The sequence below is a fragment of the Coturnix japonica genome, chromosome 11 (genome assembly GCF_054131305.1).
Source record: "Coturnix japonica strain WE chromosome 11, WE-NBRP24, whole genome shotgun sequence".
Taxonomy (NCBI): Eukaryota; Metazoa; Chordata; class Aves; order Galliformes; family Phasianidae; genus Coturnix; species Coturnix japonica.
In genome coordinates, this window is record NC_140673.1 from 5272957 (window position 1) to 5290779 (window position 17823).

The following is a 17823-nucleotide window of genomic DNA, read 5'->3' on the forward strand; positions in this document are numbered from 1 at the left end:
CAGTGAAGGAGAAGTGGTCTGTCCTGAGCCAACGTGTAGCACAGGACAAAGCTCAGAGGGTTTCCTTTGACCACAGCGCGTTGCTCCTTGCCCAGCCCAATGCAGCACTCGGAAACCATTCCCTCTTTTGACATCCCTGAGATGCTCCGGCAGCAGGGAGCAGGAAGGAAGGAGGGGATGGCTGTGGGGAGCCAGCCTGGTGGAGAGGGAGGAGCAGGAAAGGGGGGTGTAGGAGCACCAAGAAAAGCAGCACGCAAGGGATGCAGCACCAGGAAGCCTGTCGGGGAGGTTAATTAAAAAGCATCATCCCCAAGGTTCAAACAGCCACCTCCGGTGCCAAGGGGCAGCATCCAGCAGGGCAGCAAAGAGCATTGCAGCCTCCACCCAGGGTCACCATCTGCTACCAGTAGCACAAGCAGAGGAGCGGCCCAGCAGGGCCAGATTTCTCTTTTCTGCCAGCTGTGGGAGTGGGATGGGGAGAGGAAGAGCACCGGGATGGGTTTCCATTCCTCAGCTACACGGGTTATAGACAGGGTACAGCTGACCCTGCGTGCATTACCCCAATTACTCACTTCTGTGTGCCCAGGAATAGCTCCAGCCTCTCACCTCAGGCTACAAGCATCCTCGCTGCCATCTGCACCCCAGCCTAACTGCAGTACATACACACAACACCCAGCCACTGTCACCATGCTGCCACTCACTGAAGTTCTGTGGGGTCACTGCATGCAGTGGCATTGGTAGCGGCGCTGGGGCAGAGAGGGGATTGTTTTCTCCCTCCAGCTGTCACTAAAGCCATCAGCCTGGCTGTGTGTGAGTGATTCACAGCCATGTATGAACAGCCGGTGACTCAGTGCTGGATGCAGTGGGTGGGTGCATTGACTCAATGCGTCGCGGAGGGGTCCTAAAAGAGGTGGGGGGGGGGTGTCGGGCAGCTCCGGCCAGGAGCTCCCCCACGTGCTCAGACCTCGGCATCCCCAGCAGCACTGGGTGGAGGTTCTGTCTGCACCTCGGCCCCAGCACACACAGAATAAGTGGAGCTGGATGGGCAACACTCAGCATCTCAGCTGGAGGTGAGTTTATTCCACCTTGCGTGATGGCCAAAGGAACCTCTGGGTGCTCAATGTGCATCCCAAAGTGCTGGGAACAAACTCTGTGGGAGCTCCAGGTCTTGCAAGGAGGGAGGAAGCTCAGCTAGACAGACACAGGGCTCAGTGCTGTGTGGGACACCCTGCAACCAGCTCCTGCACCTCCTAAATCCTGAGACACCGAGCCAAAGATCCACAACCCACCCAGAAAGCCACGCCACAGCAAGATTCCAACAGCACCACCTGAGGGACCCCAGCCCTTGGTCCACCAGCAGCCCGCTGTGTGCCACACATGCTCTTCAAAGAGGGGGAGCTAAAGGGACCCCCTCCAAAAGCCATCCTCATTTGGACAGCACTTGGACTCCAGTGGCTCAATGGAGTGCCCTGCCAAAGATGCCAGCAGCAGAGAAGGCTACATGTGCAAGGTTCACCCCCACCGGCAGCACCTTCCATATCACCTCATCCACCAAGCAGCACCAACCGGGAGCATCACTACATCCTACAGCATCATGAACCCAAAGCTCCCCATCCGTGGCACGGCCTGATGAGATCTCCCACCAAGGGAGATGAGGAGGTATCTCACCAAGGAGGGTGTCCCCCCCAGGCAGGCAGAGAGCCACCAGCACCCAGACTCATGCTGTGCAACCCAGAGCATCCGGAGCTCTACAGGAACATGGCAGTGCAGCACCTCACTTCTGGGGACCACTGCTCAGCACTGCCACCAGCACCTCCTGGGAGGGGGGAAGTGGGGGCAATGAGAGACAGCAGGGCCTGCTGGGGAGATGAGCCCAGAGGCAGCAGTGTGGGCTGCAGAGCCCACTTACAGGGAGGTATTGGGGTTGGATTTCCACCCCATGCTGGTGTGTCCCCCCACAGGATGGTCTCGGCTACATGGGGTCAAATGAAGGGAGTGGGCCCCCAAATCCATACCAGCCACTCAGCATATAGCAGGCAGCCAGGACAGGGAGATACCCCCACCCCTCAGCACGGCAACCCCGAGGTGGGGGTCGGGGGGGGGGGGAACACAACAGCGAGCCCCACACGAGCCACCTTAAGCACACAGAGCAGCCCCCCCCTCCTCCCCCACACACACGCGGGCTACTTTAACACAAACTTTCTGAGAGCGGGGCTTCCCCCTGCACAAATAGCCTCCAAACCCACCAAACCACCCCTAGAAATATACTTAACCTCCACCATCCCCCCCCCACCCCGCGATCCCCCACGAGTGGGGCCGTGCCGGGCGCTCCCACGGTGACCCCGCACCTGTCCCAGGCTCCGTCCCTTCGAAGCGTGGAAAAATCCCCCCGAGCCGCGAGCATCCCCGGCCGCCGGGCTGAGACAAAAGCCTCGGGAGAAGGGAGGGAGGAAATGTCCACCCGGAGGAGGAGGAGGAGGAGGAGGAGGAGGAAGGCGGCTCCCCGCGGGCAGCTGGTGGCTGTCCGCAACAGGTGGCAGTGGGAGCGGGGACAGAGAGGGGACAGCGCTGGGATGGGAGCGGGGAGCCGGCGGGGGCTCACCTGGGGCAGGAGGCATGGCTGGCTCCGGCTGCGTGCTATGCCCGAGGCATCGGCTGTGCGGGGGGGAGAGAGGGAGGAGAGACGGCGGAGAGGGGAAGGGAGGAAGGCGAGAGGGAAAGGGGGAGGGGGGGAGAAAGCGAAATTTGAAAAAAAAAAAAAAAAAAGAAGAAGAAGAAAAAAAAAGAGGAGAAAATAGAGACAGTTAAAATCTGTCTGCTGCCCACACAGTGGAAAAGAAAATTCTGACAATCGGAGAAAGAACTCGGGCGCACACACATACACACACACACACAGCGAAGGGGGCAGACGGGGGATAACAAAGGAGGGAGGGAGCCCAGCTCCGCCAAAACACAGCCGGGCTGCCCCGGCACATCCCCTGCGCACCTCCCCCCTGTGTGCCCACCCCCTGCACACACAACCAACACCAGAACCCCGCAGCCCGGCTGCACAGGTTCAATGGGACCCTTTTCTCCCCATACTGGGCTCGCCCCGGTGCCCCCCATCCCATCCTTCTGTGCCCCACCTGCCCCTCACCTCCAGCTGCCAGGGAGCCCAGGCAGCACCTCTTTGGGGCCAATGCCACCCGGGGCACAGGACATCTGGGGACGGTCATGGCACTCTGGTTTCACAGCACGACACAGCACAGCTCTGTAGGGATGGGGAGCAGAGGGAACAGGCACCCAAAGCCCCTCAGTGGGGTGCATGCCCAGCCCTGGTGCTGCTGTCTCTTTAAAGCCTTCATCACTAAATCTGAATGAAGCCAAGGGAAGAAATTCCCAGAGAGGAGTGCTTCATTTACAGCAGAGCTGGGGTTTATTCACACTGAGCTGCTGAGCACGCTCCTGCCCCAGCTCCATGGGGAGGATGCACACAAACCCATCCCTTTTTGAGATGTGCAGAAACCCCACAACCCACACCAAGAGCACTGACATCCCAAAAGCAACCTAAGCAAGGCCACATGGGTGAGCACAGAGGGACACGATGTGTCACCCCCATAGGACTCCTGCACACCAACAGCCCCATCCCTCACCATTTATCCCGTCTTGTTGCTGTGAGATGGTGCCAGGAGGGACACAGCTGCACCTCATAGCACTGCACCCCACAGGTGTGCTCCGGGCACCCACAAGGCCCCCAGTGCTGCACAGCCATCTCCCTCTGCTTGGGGTCCTTCTTCCACCACATCCTTGCTGTTCCTCAGGGCCTGGCAATGCCTCGGATTCGGATGTCTCCATGGTTACCTGCTGGAGCGGGGGGTGACGGAGCTCTCGGGGTTCACCGCTCAGCACATCTCCCTCTGCCTGCCCTGGATGCCACCGGCACTAAGGCACAATGCTGGCAGGGCAGAGCACGATGCTTGCCCTGAGAGCTCACTGTGTGCCAGATCCACGGATGGCTGGGCACAAGCAGCACGACATCCCGAAAGGCAAGCCAAGCCTGAGCCATGCAGACTAAACCTAGTGCCTCCTCCCACCGCCCTGCTAGCTCCAGGCAGGAGCCAGGCAGAGACACAGGCAGGATTTATGCTGTGGCATCCCTGGAGCATCCATCTGCTGGGGACCACCCCATGCCTGCTCACCCACAGGAGCATCCCTGGGTGTGCAGAGCAGTGTGTGCAGGAAGAGCAGCCCTTATTTATTAACATCCAGCAGTGTCTGCCTTTGCCTGACCCCAAGCTTTGTAGGAGCACACATCGAGACACCCTACAGCCCCATATGGCTCTGCAGGAACCACCTGGATTTTGTCTGTCCTCCCATAGAGCAGCACGCAGCTCTCCAACAGTGCACAACACACGCTTCTATCCGGCTTCCCTCCTCCTCCCTGCCTGCAGCCGCAGACACTTCAGCTGTGGACTAATTGGAGTGAGTTCAGAGGGCAGCCAAGAGCACACGAAAAGCAGCACAACACAACCTGCTGCAAAAGAAACCAAGCCCCAAAATGGGGTTTGTCTGATCTGCAGCTCCAAATGCTGAGAGAAACATGATGCAGCTGTGGTTGTGGGGTTAAACTGTGCTCCGTCCCCACTGGGAAAAGGACACGAGGGTACAGGCTGTAAGCTGCACATCTGACACTGAGCAGCCTTGCTGCCCTCCACCTCCATGCAGCCCCAGCACACCGCTCTGTTCCTCTCCCCCTATTTACATCAGAGCGCTTTGACTCAGCTCAGAGCTGCTTCCCCGGCTCTGTCTCACAGCCCAGTCAACACGGAGCTCGACGGTGCCAAAAAAAAAACACCCGTTCCTCTCGGATCTGATTGTTTGTTTTCCTCCCTTTCCAGTTTGGGATTTTTGACAGGGAGCCATGTGAAACCAACTGCTCATTGTTTACTGCAAAGCCTGCGGCTGCGTTGTAGCAGTTCCACTCACAATTCACCCCAAGGATTGGGTGGAAAGTTAACGAGCTCCACTTCATGATGCTTGTAAGGGTATCTCCAGTGTCTGTGCACACTGCCCTTGGGGGCATCACCTGCATGGCAAACCCAGAGCTTGGGCAGGAGGGCCGCAGAACCATACAAGTCAGAGGAGACCCTTAAAGGTCCAGCTCCCCTGCAATGAACAGGGACACCCACAGCTCCATCAGGTGCTCAGAGCCCCATCCAGCCCTCCCTGTTACACTGTGCAGACCTCCAGGAGCATTTCTGTGTCTCATTGCTGAATACATCATTAACTATAGCACAGCTCAGGCTGAGCACTCGGTGATGCCTTCCCACTGACAGCGACACTGAGCGGCTCCGACATCGTCTTTCCCACTAAACTCTGTTGATATCACTCCTGCTCGAGTCAAACAACGCCTAAATCATTGCTTTTGCAAGTATTCCCTTTCATGATGTTATGAGCAACACCAAATGAGCTCATTATGACCCATTTTCCATAAAGCTCCCGCTGACTGGAGTGAATAACACCTCCCTTCAGCTAGCAGGGAGGAAGCCATGCAGATCTGCCTCCATGTAGGGCTGATGCTGAGAGGTTGACATGCCCCAATCCCATGGCACGGCCTGTCCCAAGCACTGCAGTCCAACCTGCTCTTGGAGGTGCCAAAGGCCAGGTCGGATGATGCCCTGAGCAGCCTGAGCTGCTGCCTAGATGGTCTTTGAGGTCCCTAACCCAAGCCATTCTTTTGGTGATCCATAGCAGCAGCCAACCCATAGCAAAGAGCATTTTCCAGAACCAAAGCAAGGCATAAGATGCAGCGTGGCTCACAGCCCACCCTGTTTTCCCCATTTCCCCTTGTCCTGACCCCAAAAAAGCTCATACCTGCCCTGAACAGAGCTGAGGTGGGTGAGAATACAGGTACCTCGGCACACAGCCTGCAGCGGGGCTGGCAGCCCCCGAACCCCAGGCTCCGTGGCACAGCTCCAACACTCAATAAGCAGCAATATTAGCAAAACAGCACACAAATAGATCCAAACAAGAGCCTCCTGCCAGCAGGGAGGGCGGGCGGCTCGCTGCAGGGGAGCACTGGAGATGTGTATGAGCAACAAGGAAATGGAGTGCTGAACGCTTCTTTGGCAACTCTCCCCTCCTGGTGCAGCTCGTCTCTGTTCCAGGCACTGAGCAGTCTGTCCTCTGCACCAAAATGTTCTTTTCTCTCCCATCATACTGCCAGAAAGGTTGGGAGAGCTCTGCTGGTGGCTCCCTGTACGTGGGTCTCACCCTACGTGTGGCTTGCACCCACCATGGTGAGGTTGACAGCATGGATATGGGGCTCTGGGGCAGCAGTGTGGAAAAGAAGCAGCAAACAGCCCCAGGATACAGAGCTGTCAGAGAAGGGGAGAACGAATGGCTTCTCTTTGGGGAAGGCAGGGAGCAGCTGTTGCTGGGAAACTGCTCACAAAACCTGGCTCAACAAGGCACCAAAAGCACGTGGCTGATGGCACCCAAGCAGCACGGGTGTCCATCAATCCATCCAACCATCCATCTGTCCATCCACCCTCAGGCAGCTCTCTTGCTGAATCACTGCCCACCCCCTGTAAGGACAGCCCCAGGGGCTGTGCTGCACAGCCCACCCCCACGCGCCCCCAAGGCATGGAAGGCTGCAGGCACATCCCCAGCACATGCCTCAGTTTCCCCACAATGAGGATGCTCATCGCCCACTTGGGCCTCTATGTGGCTCAAATAAAAGGTGATCATTAGGACTGGAGGGAGAATTAAAGGTATGAATCACTTCCTCCCCTGGCTCCCTCCATCCAGCTGTCACCCCCCCCAGAGAAGCCCGAGGGGAACATCCATTTCTCCTCCTCTGCTCTGCAATGAGCACCGAGGGGACACGCTCACTCCTCATTTCCAATCAGCAGCAGCCACGAGGTGCTGTTGCTCTGGGAGCCACCTAACACCTCGACATGCACCGAGGCTTAGAGCCAACGCCATCTCTCTGCAGAAAGAGCCTTGTGGGGCTCCACCAGCCTGATGGTAACAGAGCACAGACACGGGGCACAGGCACCCCCCATGGCAGCAGGGTGATGCTGTAGAGCTCAGACACAGCTCTGCAGGATGGGGAGCAGTAGAATTGGACCCTGTGGGACAGAGACAATGTCCCATAGGACTCATAAAGCTCAGTGCAGCTGCTCTCTCTGCACTACAACAGCCAACACACAGCAGCACTGCAAGGTTATAACAATAGAGCCGTTGTTTCAGGTACAATATGTAATTAACCTGCGGGACTCATCCCACGAGGCTAATTTGGAGCGAGGGCTGCAGGGAGCTGTGCACAGAATGGTCACATACAGCCAGGAAGAGGCATCCCCGTGCTCCATCCAAACCGGGAAGCAAAGGAGCCCTCAGGAAATGCCAAAGCCCAGCACAGGGCTCTCTCCCTACCAACACATGCTTAGGAACAAGGAAAGGCCCTAGAGATGCTCCCTAGAACACTACACTGGTATCACTGTCATTTAGAGCCCTCTAGGCTCTAGTTTTCCTTGCATTATCTGCTATGCTTTGGGCTCAGATTGTTTCCAGTTTTTGTTAAGCACCTACAGCAGCACCCCACACCAGCAGCACATACCTGGACCCTGCTGCCCCACAGTTGCTCCCGGAGGCCCTGAGTTCTGCTAGCAGCCCAGAAGCTGAGGGCTGACAACCAGAGGGCTGGTACTGTGTCAGCAGGGATGTCAGATGTTGACACAGGCTGCTATCAGTCCCTAGGAGAGGAGGTGACAACCATACCATTTACATGCAAGCAGCACAAAGCTGTATTGCTACAAGCAAAGGGAAATTGCTTAACCACATAACCAAGGTAGGAAATTAAACCTGTTGGGGAACAAAAGAGAGGGGAGTACCTGGGCAATGCACAGATTGAGGCTCCTCAGAAGCACTGATGGCACACAAGGACCCCTCACTGAGTCTATAACAGAGAACATCACTACAGTGGGAAACCTCCAAATACAAACATAGCAAACCCAACTAGCAACTCAACACAGCAAAGGGAGACAGGGTTGAGCTTAAATCCCCATGGGCAGCAGGGGGGTGGAAGCTTCAGGTGAGGCCACTCAGCTCCTCAACCAAGTGCCCAGGTGTGCAGGTGAGCTGATGGCTTTTCTCAGCTAGATTTAGAGAGGGAAATAGCCAAATGACTTTAGTGAGAGCAGGTGGCCCAAGCTGGGGAGTGTTAAGTGGCATCGTTATACCAGGTGATGCAGTTAGCCACAGTGTGTGTACATTGAGGGACACAGGGGCTGGGTGTCACCAGGTGATGGCAGGGCATGTTGAGTAGCACACCCACCCACCCACCACCTTGCAGTACCTCGTCCATCCATCAGGAGGGAGGGCTGTGCTTGCAGACCCCCCCAGCGCAGCATGGCCGTGCAGGGGCAGCTCCTGGCTGGCAAGCTTCTGCAGGCCTCCACGAGAGGGCTTTGCTGCACAAGGAAAGAAGGAGGTTGGCTGCTCACAGACCGGCAGCTTACCCTGCGTCTCAAAGCGAGCAGCAGGAGGATGTCGGCACCGTGCTGAACCTGGAAGGGAGATGACCCCTCCGAGGTGAACTTGGCCTTTTCTGCTCTTGGAGCAGATGCTGAGACCCAAAGGGGCAGCTGCCAGGGTCCCAGAGCTCCCTGGGGGCAGCTGGATGGATGCACCCTGCTCCCAGCATGAGGCTGAGCGCCCTGGAGATGCATCTGCTGCTCTTCTCCCATAGGAAAGGGAAAAGGAGAAAGAAGGATGTGAGAGCCACATGTCCATCTGTCTGCTCATCCTTCCCCAGAACATGGCTCTATGCCAAGGCCTCGGGTCAGGCACAGCCCTGGAGCCAGCAGAGTTGGGCACGTGGGGGTTCAGTGCTGTCCTGGTTTGAATAATAAACAGGAGAAAGCAGCCGACTCAAAGGGCAGAGTGGATCTGCCACCCACTCTCGTCAGAGCCCGCTGGGGATTTCTGTCCCCTGTTGCTCTCACAGCCACTTCCTCCCACGTGCTGCTGACAAAACCCCAGCCAGGGCCCAGCCTAGCGAGGGCTGGGGGCCCTGCTGTGTGCCTGGGGATGGGGGCACAGCACCGGGGGCTCCTCATCACTCCCCTCCTTCCTGCTCTCCCACCCTTCCTGCCTCTCCCAACCACTCTCTGTGTCCTTCCTGCCTGTCCCCTGCCCCATCCGCTCTTGTGTTTCCCTCCTCATTCCCTTTTCCCCTCCTGCAGGTGGTTCCCAGCCAGCTCTGTGCCCTCAGTGCCAGGAAAAGCAGAGGGGGAGCATCTCCCTGGGAGTCTCGCTCCTTCCTGTGCCTGCATGCACAGAGCTCAGCTTGGGGCTGGATGTGCCTTGACCTGTCCTGAGCTGCTGCTGAGCCCCAGGGCTACAGGCTGAGGTCAGAGATGAGGAACAGGAGGAAAAGGGCCTTTCCCTAGGAAGAGGCACAGATCAAGGGAACAGGACATGGGGTGACACACTGGAGCATCCTGCACCCCATGCATGGCCAGCCCTGGCTCTCCAAACCAACACACTGCTCAGCTGGGAGCCAGAAGGAGCCCTCCCCAGCAGCTCTGTGTTTCATTACTGCTCTCACCCAGCCAGGGGGGCCTGCAGGGTTTTCCTATCAGTAGCAGCAATCACAACCAGAAGAAAGCTGTTTGCGTTCATCCCCTGCCTCGGGGACCCCAGCCAGCCTGGATTCGCCCTTCTCCATTCACTCAGCAGCCCCCACCGGTGCGGTGCCCCCCCATTCCCCAGCTGGGAGAGGCCCCAGCAGCGCGGCCCCGAGGCGCTGGCCTCCCTCCCGGCCTCCCTCCTCCTCCCTCCCTCCTTCCCAGCAGCTCCCGGATTCCTGAGCGCTGACACAGCCCCGCAGGATGCTGCAGCCCACAGCCTGCCCCCTCCTCCCCTGCCCGGGAGGCACGGACAGAGGCCAGGACGGGGTGCACCGGGATGGAGCACTCGTGGGGGACACCCAATAGGACCCTGGAAACCACCTCTATGCTCATCCCCTCTCAGAGGGCTGAGCCATCCCAGGACGTGTGGGTTCGGCCCTTTTATTTGAGCCTTGGGCTCTGCATCCAAGCCCAAAGCAGCCCCCTCAGCTCCAGACCACACTGAGGAGCTGCTCCCCAACAGTCACACTGCTGTTCCAGGAGGTGAGGACCTGTCGTCTTGCCATTAGATCACATCCGTCCAGGCCCTCTATTTCCATAGGAGTTACCCTTTCTTCCAAGTGATGGAAGGTTTTATTTTTATCTGGCTTATTTTTGCACTCCTTCCATCAGCAGCATTGGCACGGAGGTGCGGTTGGGCTGCCAGCCCCTCCCCAAGCCTACAGCCCTGTCCTTTCCCACCCCTTCGCCCTCAACGCAGCACCGTGGGAAGGGAAACTCCAAGGACCGAAACACTGGAACAGAAGAACGGCCCTTGTTTATGTCAATGTTATTACAGGAACGAGAAAAGACGCAGGGAAGGAGGCGAGGAAAGGCAGATCCTGGGACCCCCGAGCAGCTCCTGAGAACATCGGGCTGCTCCAGCTCCCCCGGAGCGCTTTCCTAAGCCCTGCTGCCAGTTATGCAAAGTATCTCCGGAACAATTGGAGCTGCAGCCGCCCTTCCCTGCGGCCAGCGGGGTCACCGCAGCCCTGGGAGCGGCCTCCAGCTCCCCCCCGTGTCCCCCCACCCAACAGCCGGCACTGAATTAGGCTGCGGGGTCCAACGTGGCTGCGGTACGACAGCGGGGACGGCTCCAGCAGCCCACGGAGCCAGCTCGGGTCCTTCGGGGACAGCGCGTGTCAGCTGATAAGCGAGAAGCCGGAGGTCACCCAGCCGGGAGGAGCCGCAGCAGCAGCGTGGCATTTGCCAGCGGTCCGGCTGTTGCACAACGCCTGTAGAAGGTGGAGCAGAGCCGAAGAACCTCCTCCCCATCTGACAACCAGTTTGGAAGAGAATTAACAGCATTTACAGCCCGCTGCCCGGCTCTCCCATCCCGACTTTTGGGTCGCATCTCCCAAGGGCGCACAGCAGAGTCCTCAGTGGGAGGGATCGTTAATTAGGAGCGGAGGAGCCTCCGGTGAATATCCCAGCGAGAAACTGAAGAACAAAAATTCCCCCACAATTCAATGTAATTACAACGCCCCGGGGCGCTCCGCGGTGGCTGTGAAGCACAGGCCAAGCTTTCCTCCCCACCCATGCGAGCAGGAACTTTAACCCAGTTCTTAGCAATAGTAGGAACTGCTCATCGTAACCACCGCGCAAGTAACAGCAAACAGGAGGCGAGGAGAACGACTGCTGGCAGCGGAACAAGCAGCCCCGAGCACAGCCTATGCCTGGCAGCGGCAGCTCACACGCCCCTAGAGCAGGACTTTGAGCCACAGCCATCGACCTGGAGCTGGGAGCGGGTTGGAACGTTGGGTCTACAACAGAAACCCAACGTAACCCAACGTAACCCCCCTCACTCCCCACCCGAGGTAACGCGGGGTGCCTGGCTGCCACCCCCCACCCCACAGACAAGGATCCAGCCGCTACAGTCGAAAATATTTAATACGTGTCACACACGTAGCAATACATTTCATACAAAACGAGATACATCACCGAAGAGAACACTGTACAAACCCCCCCTCCATCCCACCCCTACCCCAATACGGGACCCCTAAGCCTTTATACAACAAAGACCGGGGATCCCCGAGCCTAACAACCTCGGCTCACGAGGACTTTCCGTTGGAGCGTCTGTAAACTTCTGCTTCTCTCCAATAACCACTTTTTAAAAGCACCATGTAACAGTTCTGCCCTAAACCTTTCCAAAATAAACACTTTATTTAATAAATTTAATACTTTCCAAGCTTAAAATATCCCCCGCTGGGAGCGCCCCGGGGCGGGGGACGGTCGGGAAGGGGAATTCCGGGCGGGTCGGGCCGCTCCCAGGGCGGCTGCCGACGGTCGGGGCCCGGCGAAGGGGAAGTGCTGCTGCCCGCTGTTCTTCCGTGCGGGGCCGGGAGGGGGGGAGGAAGGAGGAGGGGGGCAGCTCCGGGTCTGTCCGTGCCCCTCCTGGCGGTTAGAAGGCCACGATGGCCGTGCTCCACGGGTTGAGGGTCCGCAGCACGCGCTGATCGCAACAGATCTGCCCCGGCTCCGCGTTCGTCTCTTCGCTGCCGTTGAGGCTCGGCCGCCGGCGGCCCTGCGGCTCCTTGCTGAGCAGTCCCGAGAAGCTGGAGCCGAAGATGCTGATGAGGCTGGCCACGTTGCCCGTCTCCATGTCCTCCTGCTCGCCCTGCGGGGGCGGCGGCGACTCCTCCATCTCTCTGCGCGGCTTCTTCACGGGCGAGCCCTGCTGCTCCATCTCGGCGGCGCTCCGTTTCCGGGGGCACAGCGGGGGCACGGAGCAGCAGCGCCCGGCATCGCGGGGCCCCTCAGCGCCCGCCCCGCAGCGGCAGCCGCCCCACGAGCAGCGCCGTGCCGGCCGGGAGCTGCCGCAGTCCGCGTCGGCCGATGGCCGCCCGAGCCTCGGCGCGTCCGGCTCCGCGGGCGCCCAGGCGGCGGGACAAGGCGGAGCGGGCTGTGCCGGCGGCCCGCAGGCGGCGGGGGGCGGCTCGGGAGGGCAGCCCGGTTCGCTCAGGTAGACCTGGCGGGCGCTGCGCAGCACCAGCGACACCAGGAGGTTCTTGTGCAGCTTCAGGCCGCCGCGCTGGCCCCGCGCGCTGTAGATCTTGCCCAGCGAGATGCTGACGATGCGGTGCGCCTCCAGCTTGAACTCCATGGGTGGGCCGACGTGAAGCCGGGGCTGAACTCGGGCCGATCCGCTCCGCCGCACACACGCACACACACACTCCGCTCGCTCTCGCCGACGACTGAGGGTGCCCACGCGCCACGCCTCCCTTTATACCGCCCCAGCGCCGACCAATCAGAGCGCTCCGCCGGCCGCTCCAACCGCCGGCGCGCCGGCCAATGGCGGGGCAGGGTAACGCGTTCGAACGCTCGCCCCGCGGAGAGAGCCCTTAAAGCGGCAATGCCAGAGAGAGGCTGGTGGGGCCCACCTGGAGTGGAAAGCAAGCGGGAATAGCGCCGGGTCGTCTTCTGCCACTAATTCCTGCCAAAAAAGCGCTTTGAGAAGCTTTCATCCCTTTGTACCTTACAGTACACAAGGGGCAGCTGTCTTTGATGGGTTTATTCTCCATTTTATGTAGAATACATGAAATACGTTGGGGTTGGATTCACTTTGTCCAGGTTGTGAATTTGGATTTGATTCTTGCCTCTATCCCCAGCCCAGCTCCAGGAAGCAATGGGGGCAACAGGGCGAGGGCAGAAGTGAAAGGACAGCCCAGGGTATCGCTTTCAGCCTGCTGCCTTCCTGTCTGCCATGTGACGGCACTTCCCACTTCTCCCTTTCTCACCCAAAACAAGAGCCTCACTTGGTATTGAAGGGCAGGACGTGAGGTGCAGGGGCTGCCCGTCCCCATTGGGACTCAATGAGCGTGGAAAAGAACCAGCAGGGACCCTTCTCAGAAGGCTTCAGACCCCCCTCCCCAATGCACCGGCCTCTGGGCTGCAGAGAACAGCCCCGGGCAGAGCAGGGCTTTCCTTCCCACCCTGCTGATGGGAACCAAGCACTGCTGTCCTCAGCGATCCCAACCTGTCCGACCTGCTCCGTGCTCAGCCCGACCGGCCGGGGCACCTCGGTGCTGTCATTGGGTTCTGTGACCAGCCGCGTGTGAAAACAACGGGGATTCTTTGTGGGTGCTGTGGGACACGAGCCCCTTGGTGCTCAGCTGAGCCCGGTAAGAATCAATGCCACAGAAGCAGGGCTGGGGGTGGCTGCAGAAAGGCCGGCCCAGCTCAGCCCTTTTAAGCCGGGCGGTATTTTGGTGGCAGCCCCGCTTTCCCTCCCAGGCTGATGTCATGCCTTAGTAAGTTTGAGGCAGCGTCACATGGCAGCTTCTGAGGTCAGCGCTCGCCTTGGGGTGGCTTTGTTGTCTGTCTGTCTGTACCCGTCCGCCCGTCGTGCCGCTGCTGCTCCCGTTCCCACGCGGGGAGGTGCCGCGTCCCCGTGTGCGTGGCCCAGCCGAGGGGCAGCGCCCCATCCATCCCCAGGAGCCGGGCGGGCAGGGTGCGACCGGGCGCTTCTCTGTCCGCGTGTGATCTGGGCAGGCTGGAAAGGAGCTGACAAACAATTCGCAGCCCTTCGGCTCAGCTGCCGTTTCCCGAAATAGCGGGGCCGGCAGACAAAGGTGGCTCAGAGCGAGCAGGAAACCCGGGGGGCCGAGCGGCGGGGAGCCCGCAGCCCCACCTGGAAAGGAAAACAATGCGAGATAAAAGAGGCTCGGGACAGGAAGCAGCTTGCGGTACAACATCGTAATCGCAGCGGCTGCGCACACGGCTGCTTTTTTATAGGCGATTCAATCAGCTCCGGGAAGTTCGCTCGGGGGCTGGCGCTGCTGCCTCGTGGCACGGGCTGCCCACGGCCCGATGGCCGTCTCATATCAGCTCTCTGTCCGCCTCCCTTGTGCTGTCGGAAATATAAGGCGAACGGCCCTTTGTCACGTCCCGGCAGCTCCCGGGTCCCGCTGCCATCAGCGCCGGGCTGGGCCGGGCCATCTGGCACGCAGCGCGGCCCCCGACCTGTCGCCGAGTGCGGATGTGGTTACCCAGATCCTGTTCCAAGCTGGCGCCGACCCTCCGGCAGCCGGCACTGCGCCTTGTCAACACATGTGAGCCGGGCAGATACTCTGAAGGAATGGGGAGCGATCCCGGAGACATCCAGGTGTCCTCCAAGCACGGGATCCTGGAGCCTCCCCGGTGCATCATCGCCCTTCTCTTGGTTCGGGGGTTGGGCTCCTCCTGGGACACAGACTCTCACACCAGCAGCGTGGTAGGGGATAAAACCCTTCGTACTGAGCTTCCCCAAGTGACAATGGACCTCCAGGACATTTCCAGGCTCCACTGATGAAGCAACCATTCCCAAACAGGGCTTCGTTTTGTAGCCAGAGATAAGAGATATCTAACGCTGAGCATCGTTTGGGTTGATTCTTCCCCCCTAGATAAATCAATGGTTGACACAGATGCAGTCTCAGCCTCCCGCTGTTGGGTATGGGTAGGTAATGCTCCACAGTTCCCATCTGCTCTGGGTTATCTGTGTTTGAAGACAAGGGCAGAGAGAACATCCCCAAATACTAAGCACTGCTGGGTGACAACCCAACACAACACGCAAGCGAAACAAAGAAAGCAACACAGACCTAAAGCCGATGGAAGGGAAGTGGCTCCCCCAGCTTCTGAGAGTGCTCTGTACCTGCACTGGAAACCACAGCCTCATGTTCACACAGCGCAGCACCGTACTAGAAAGCAAAGGGGTTTTTCCAAGGTTAAAACTCCTCTTCCATTAGGGGAGATCATAGAAAGGCTTAGGTTGGAAGGGACCTTAAAGATCAGTGAGCCCCAACCCTGCCGTGGGATGGCTGTCCCCTACCAGTCAGGCTACCTAGGGCTCCATCCATGACCTTACAGGGATCCATCCAGAGTTAGGGCACCCACAGCTTGTCTGAGTTTGGATAAGGATGTAGATGGTTATCAGCTCCTTCAGGCAGCCATTTCCCTTGGAAAAAGGTGGCCCCACAGCTTACAGTCCTTTATGAAATTGGCTTTGGTTTCCTGGGGAAAGAACACATTTATTTGTCCGGGGTTTCCTATCAGACAACCCTTCTATTGTAGTCCACCTTCCTGTATTTTGTTCCTCTGGTCCTTTGGTCCTCCTGGTGCCCAGGAGAAGCCCAGCACAGCACTGGGCTGCTGCTCACATGATGCCGACTGGGTGATTTGCTCTGTGCCCTGAGGGATGCTCTCACTCCGTGCCAAACAGGAGCCTGGGTTCACCTGCAGCCCAGCACAGGGTTAAATCCACACATCAGAGCCAGCCGAAGCCGCAGCCCTGCAGACTGTAGGGTAGGCTGCCTGCCCAAAGGAGTCACAGTCTAATTATTTTCTCTCCCTGCATCTCAAAGTCACCTTCCTTTTAGCTGGCAGGCAAGTGCCGGCTGCAGCCCTGCGCACGTCGTGGAGCACAGATGTGCCCTGTGTCCCACAGCTTCCTGCTGGATGGCAATGACACTTGTGTCACGCTGCCATGCTCCAAGCTAACAGTGAGGGACCACGTCCAGGCATCCTCAGAGTGGCATTCAAGGACAGAGCAGGTCACAGAAGCATCAAATCACGGCATTGTAGAATCATGTAATCACAGCACCATAGAATGGTTGGGTTGGAAGGGACCTCAAAGCCCACCCAGTCCCATCCTCTGCCCTGGGCTGGTTGCCCCCCACCAGATCAGGCTGCTCAGGGCCCCATTCAGCCCTTTGTGTTGAATCCCTCTCTCCAAAATGAAGAGAAAGCATGAAATGTCTGTGCCCCTTTCCTCTTGTGAGGACCTTCCTTTGCCACCTTGCCCTCTTGTGGGGCTGATTGTGTGACAAGGAGTTTGGGTACAAAAGCCACCCGTGGACATGGGGATAATGAGGAATGGTGATGGGGTGAGGTGGCCAGAGAAAGTTGCTTCTAATTAGTGCCTGGAATGGATTCTCTGGCCACGCACGTGGGTGCCCCAGACCTCCTCTGTGACCCACTATAACAGTGCAGCTCCCACTATCCACCCCACTGATGGGGCCAGTCTAAGTCCTGTCACCAATCCATCAAGTCTTGCCGAACCAGCACCTCATTACCCAGATAAATAATCCCTTTTTAGCTGCAGGTAAGCCCTGAGCATGACCAGCATCTTTACAGGCTCAGTGCTGTCTGCCCCTTTCTCACTTCTCAGTTAAGTCACAGCAGGTTTCTAAACACGATGCTCATGGAACCTCTTTATAAACCACAATGTAAACCCTTGCAGCCCACCACAGCAATGACTGTTTAGCCACAGACTGATGTTTCCCATCCAGTTATCACTGGCTTAACCCTCCCCTCACAACCACCATTGAAAAGCCACCTCTACTATATCAAATACACCTTGTTAGCAGGAGGCTGAGCACATCCCTGTGCATGTACATACATGCCATAGGAATTCTCCTGATAAAGCATTCCGTGAGCCCTGTGCTTTCTTGCAGGTTGGATTGTGATGAGCTGGAGCTTCCCAGTGTTTCATCAGATCCTCCCTGGCCAGTTCTGCAGCTGGCTAATGCTCACCAACATGAGGAAAGCTAAAAGCTGCCTGGCCTTTCCAAGCCAAAAACCTGAGCTTGGATAGCAAGATGAGCCTACTGTGAAACAACAGCAGTGCAATCTTATGCAAGAAAACCCCCATTCATCATTTCCAGCATCAAAGAAAAGCTTTCTGCCTTCATTCTCCCTATGAAGTTCATGTCTTAGCCCAGCATACAGCCACCTCCTGCTGTATGCACACAAGTCGCTGTGTTTTCCCATGCCCATAAACCAGTCCGACGTGTGTCCTCACCCCTGACTCGTGAGTAAGCGTGCTGCGATTGCAAAAGCCACTCACCTGGTTCCCATGCTGAGGAGGCATCTCTGCAAATGGGTTTTCCATAAGCAAAGCAGCACTGCCTTGGCTAAGGGAGGCTGGGCCTGAGCATGGGGGTGTGGGGCACAGCAGGATGGGGGCAGCTGAGGGATGGGGTGGTGTGGAGGAGCTCAAGGGAGATCTTATTGCTCTGTATAACAGCCTGAAAGGAGGCTGTGGTGAGGAGGGGTCGGCCTCTGCTCCTGGTAACAGCGATAGGATGAGAGGTGATGGATGGCATCAGGTTGTGCTATGAGTTCAGGTTGGGTATGAGGAACATTCCCCCTCCAGAAGAGCAGTGAGGCACGGGACTCACTGATCTTGAGTGTC

General features: G+C 58.2%; 2 protein-coding genes across 14 annotated transcripts in view; both read right to left on the reverse strand.

Annotated features, from left to right (window-relative positions):
• Positions 1-2736, reverse strand: part of CACNA1E (calcium voltage-gated channel subunit alpha1 E) — an 80749-nt gene extending 78013 nt beyond the window's left edge. For all 13 annotated transcript variants that reach the window (XR_014932964.1, XR_014932963.1, XM_085512082.1 and 10 more), the window contains exon 1: positions 2603-2736. The gene's annotated coding sequence lies outside the window, so the exon portion shown is untranslated. The remainder of the gene's footprint in view (positions 1-2602) is intronic.
• An 8789-nt stretch (positions 2737-11525) lies between these two features.
• IER5 (immediate early response 5) lies at positions 11526-12968 on the reverse strand. The gene has a single exon (XM_015869804.3). It carries the CDS (start codon positions 12754-12756, stop codon positions 12055-12057), a length of 702 nt encoding a protein of 233 aa, XP_015725290.2. The 5' UTR covers positions 12757-12968; the 3' UTR covers positions 11526-12054.
• Between the last annotated feature and the right edge of the window lie 4855 nt (positions 12969-17823).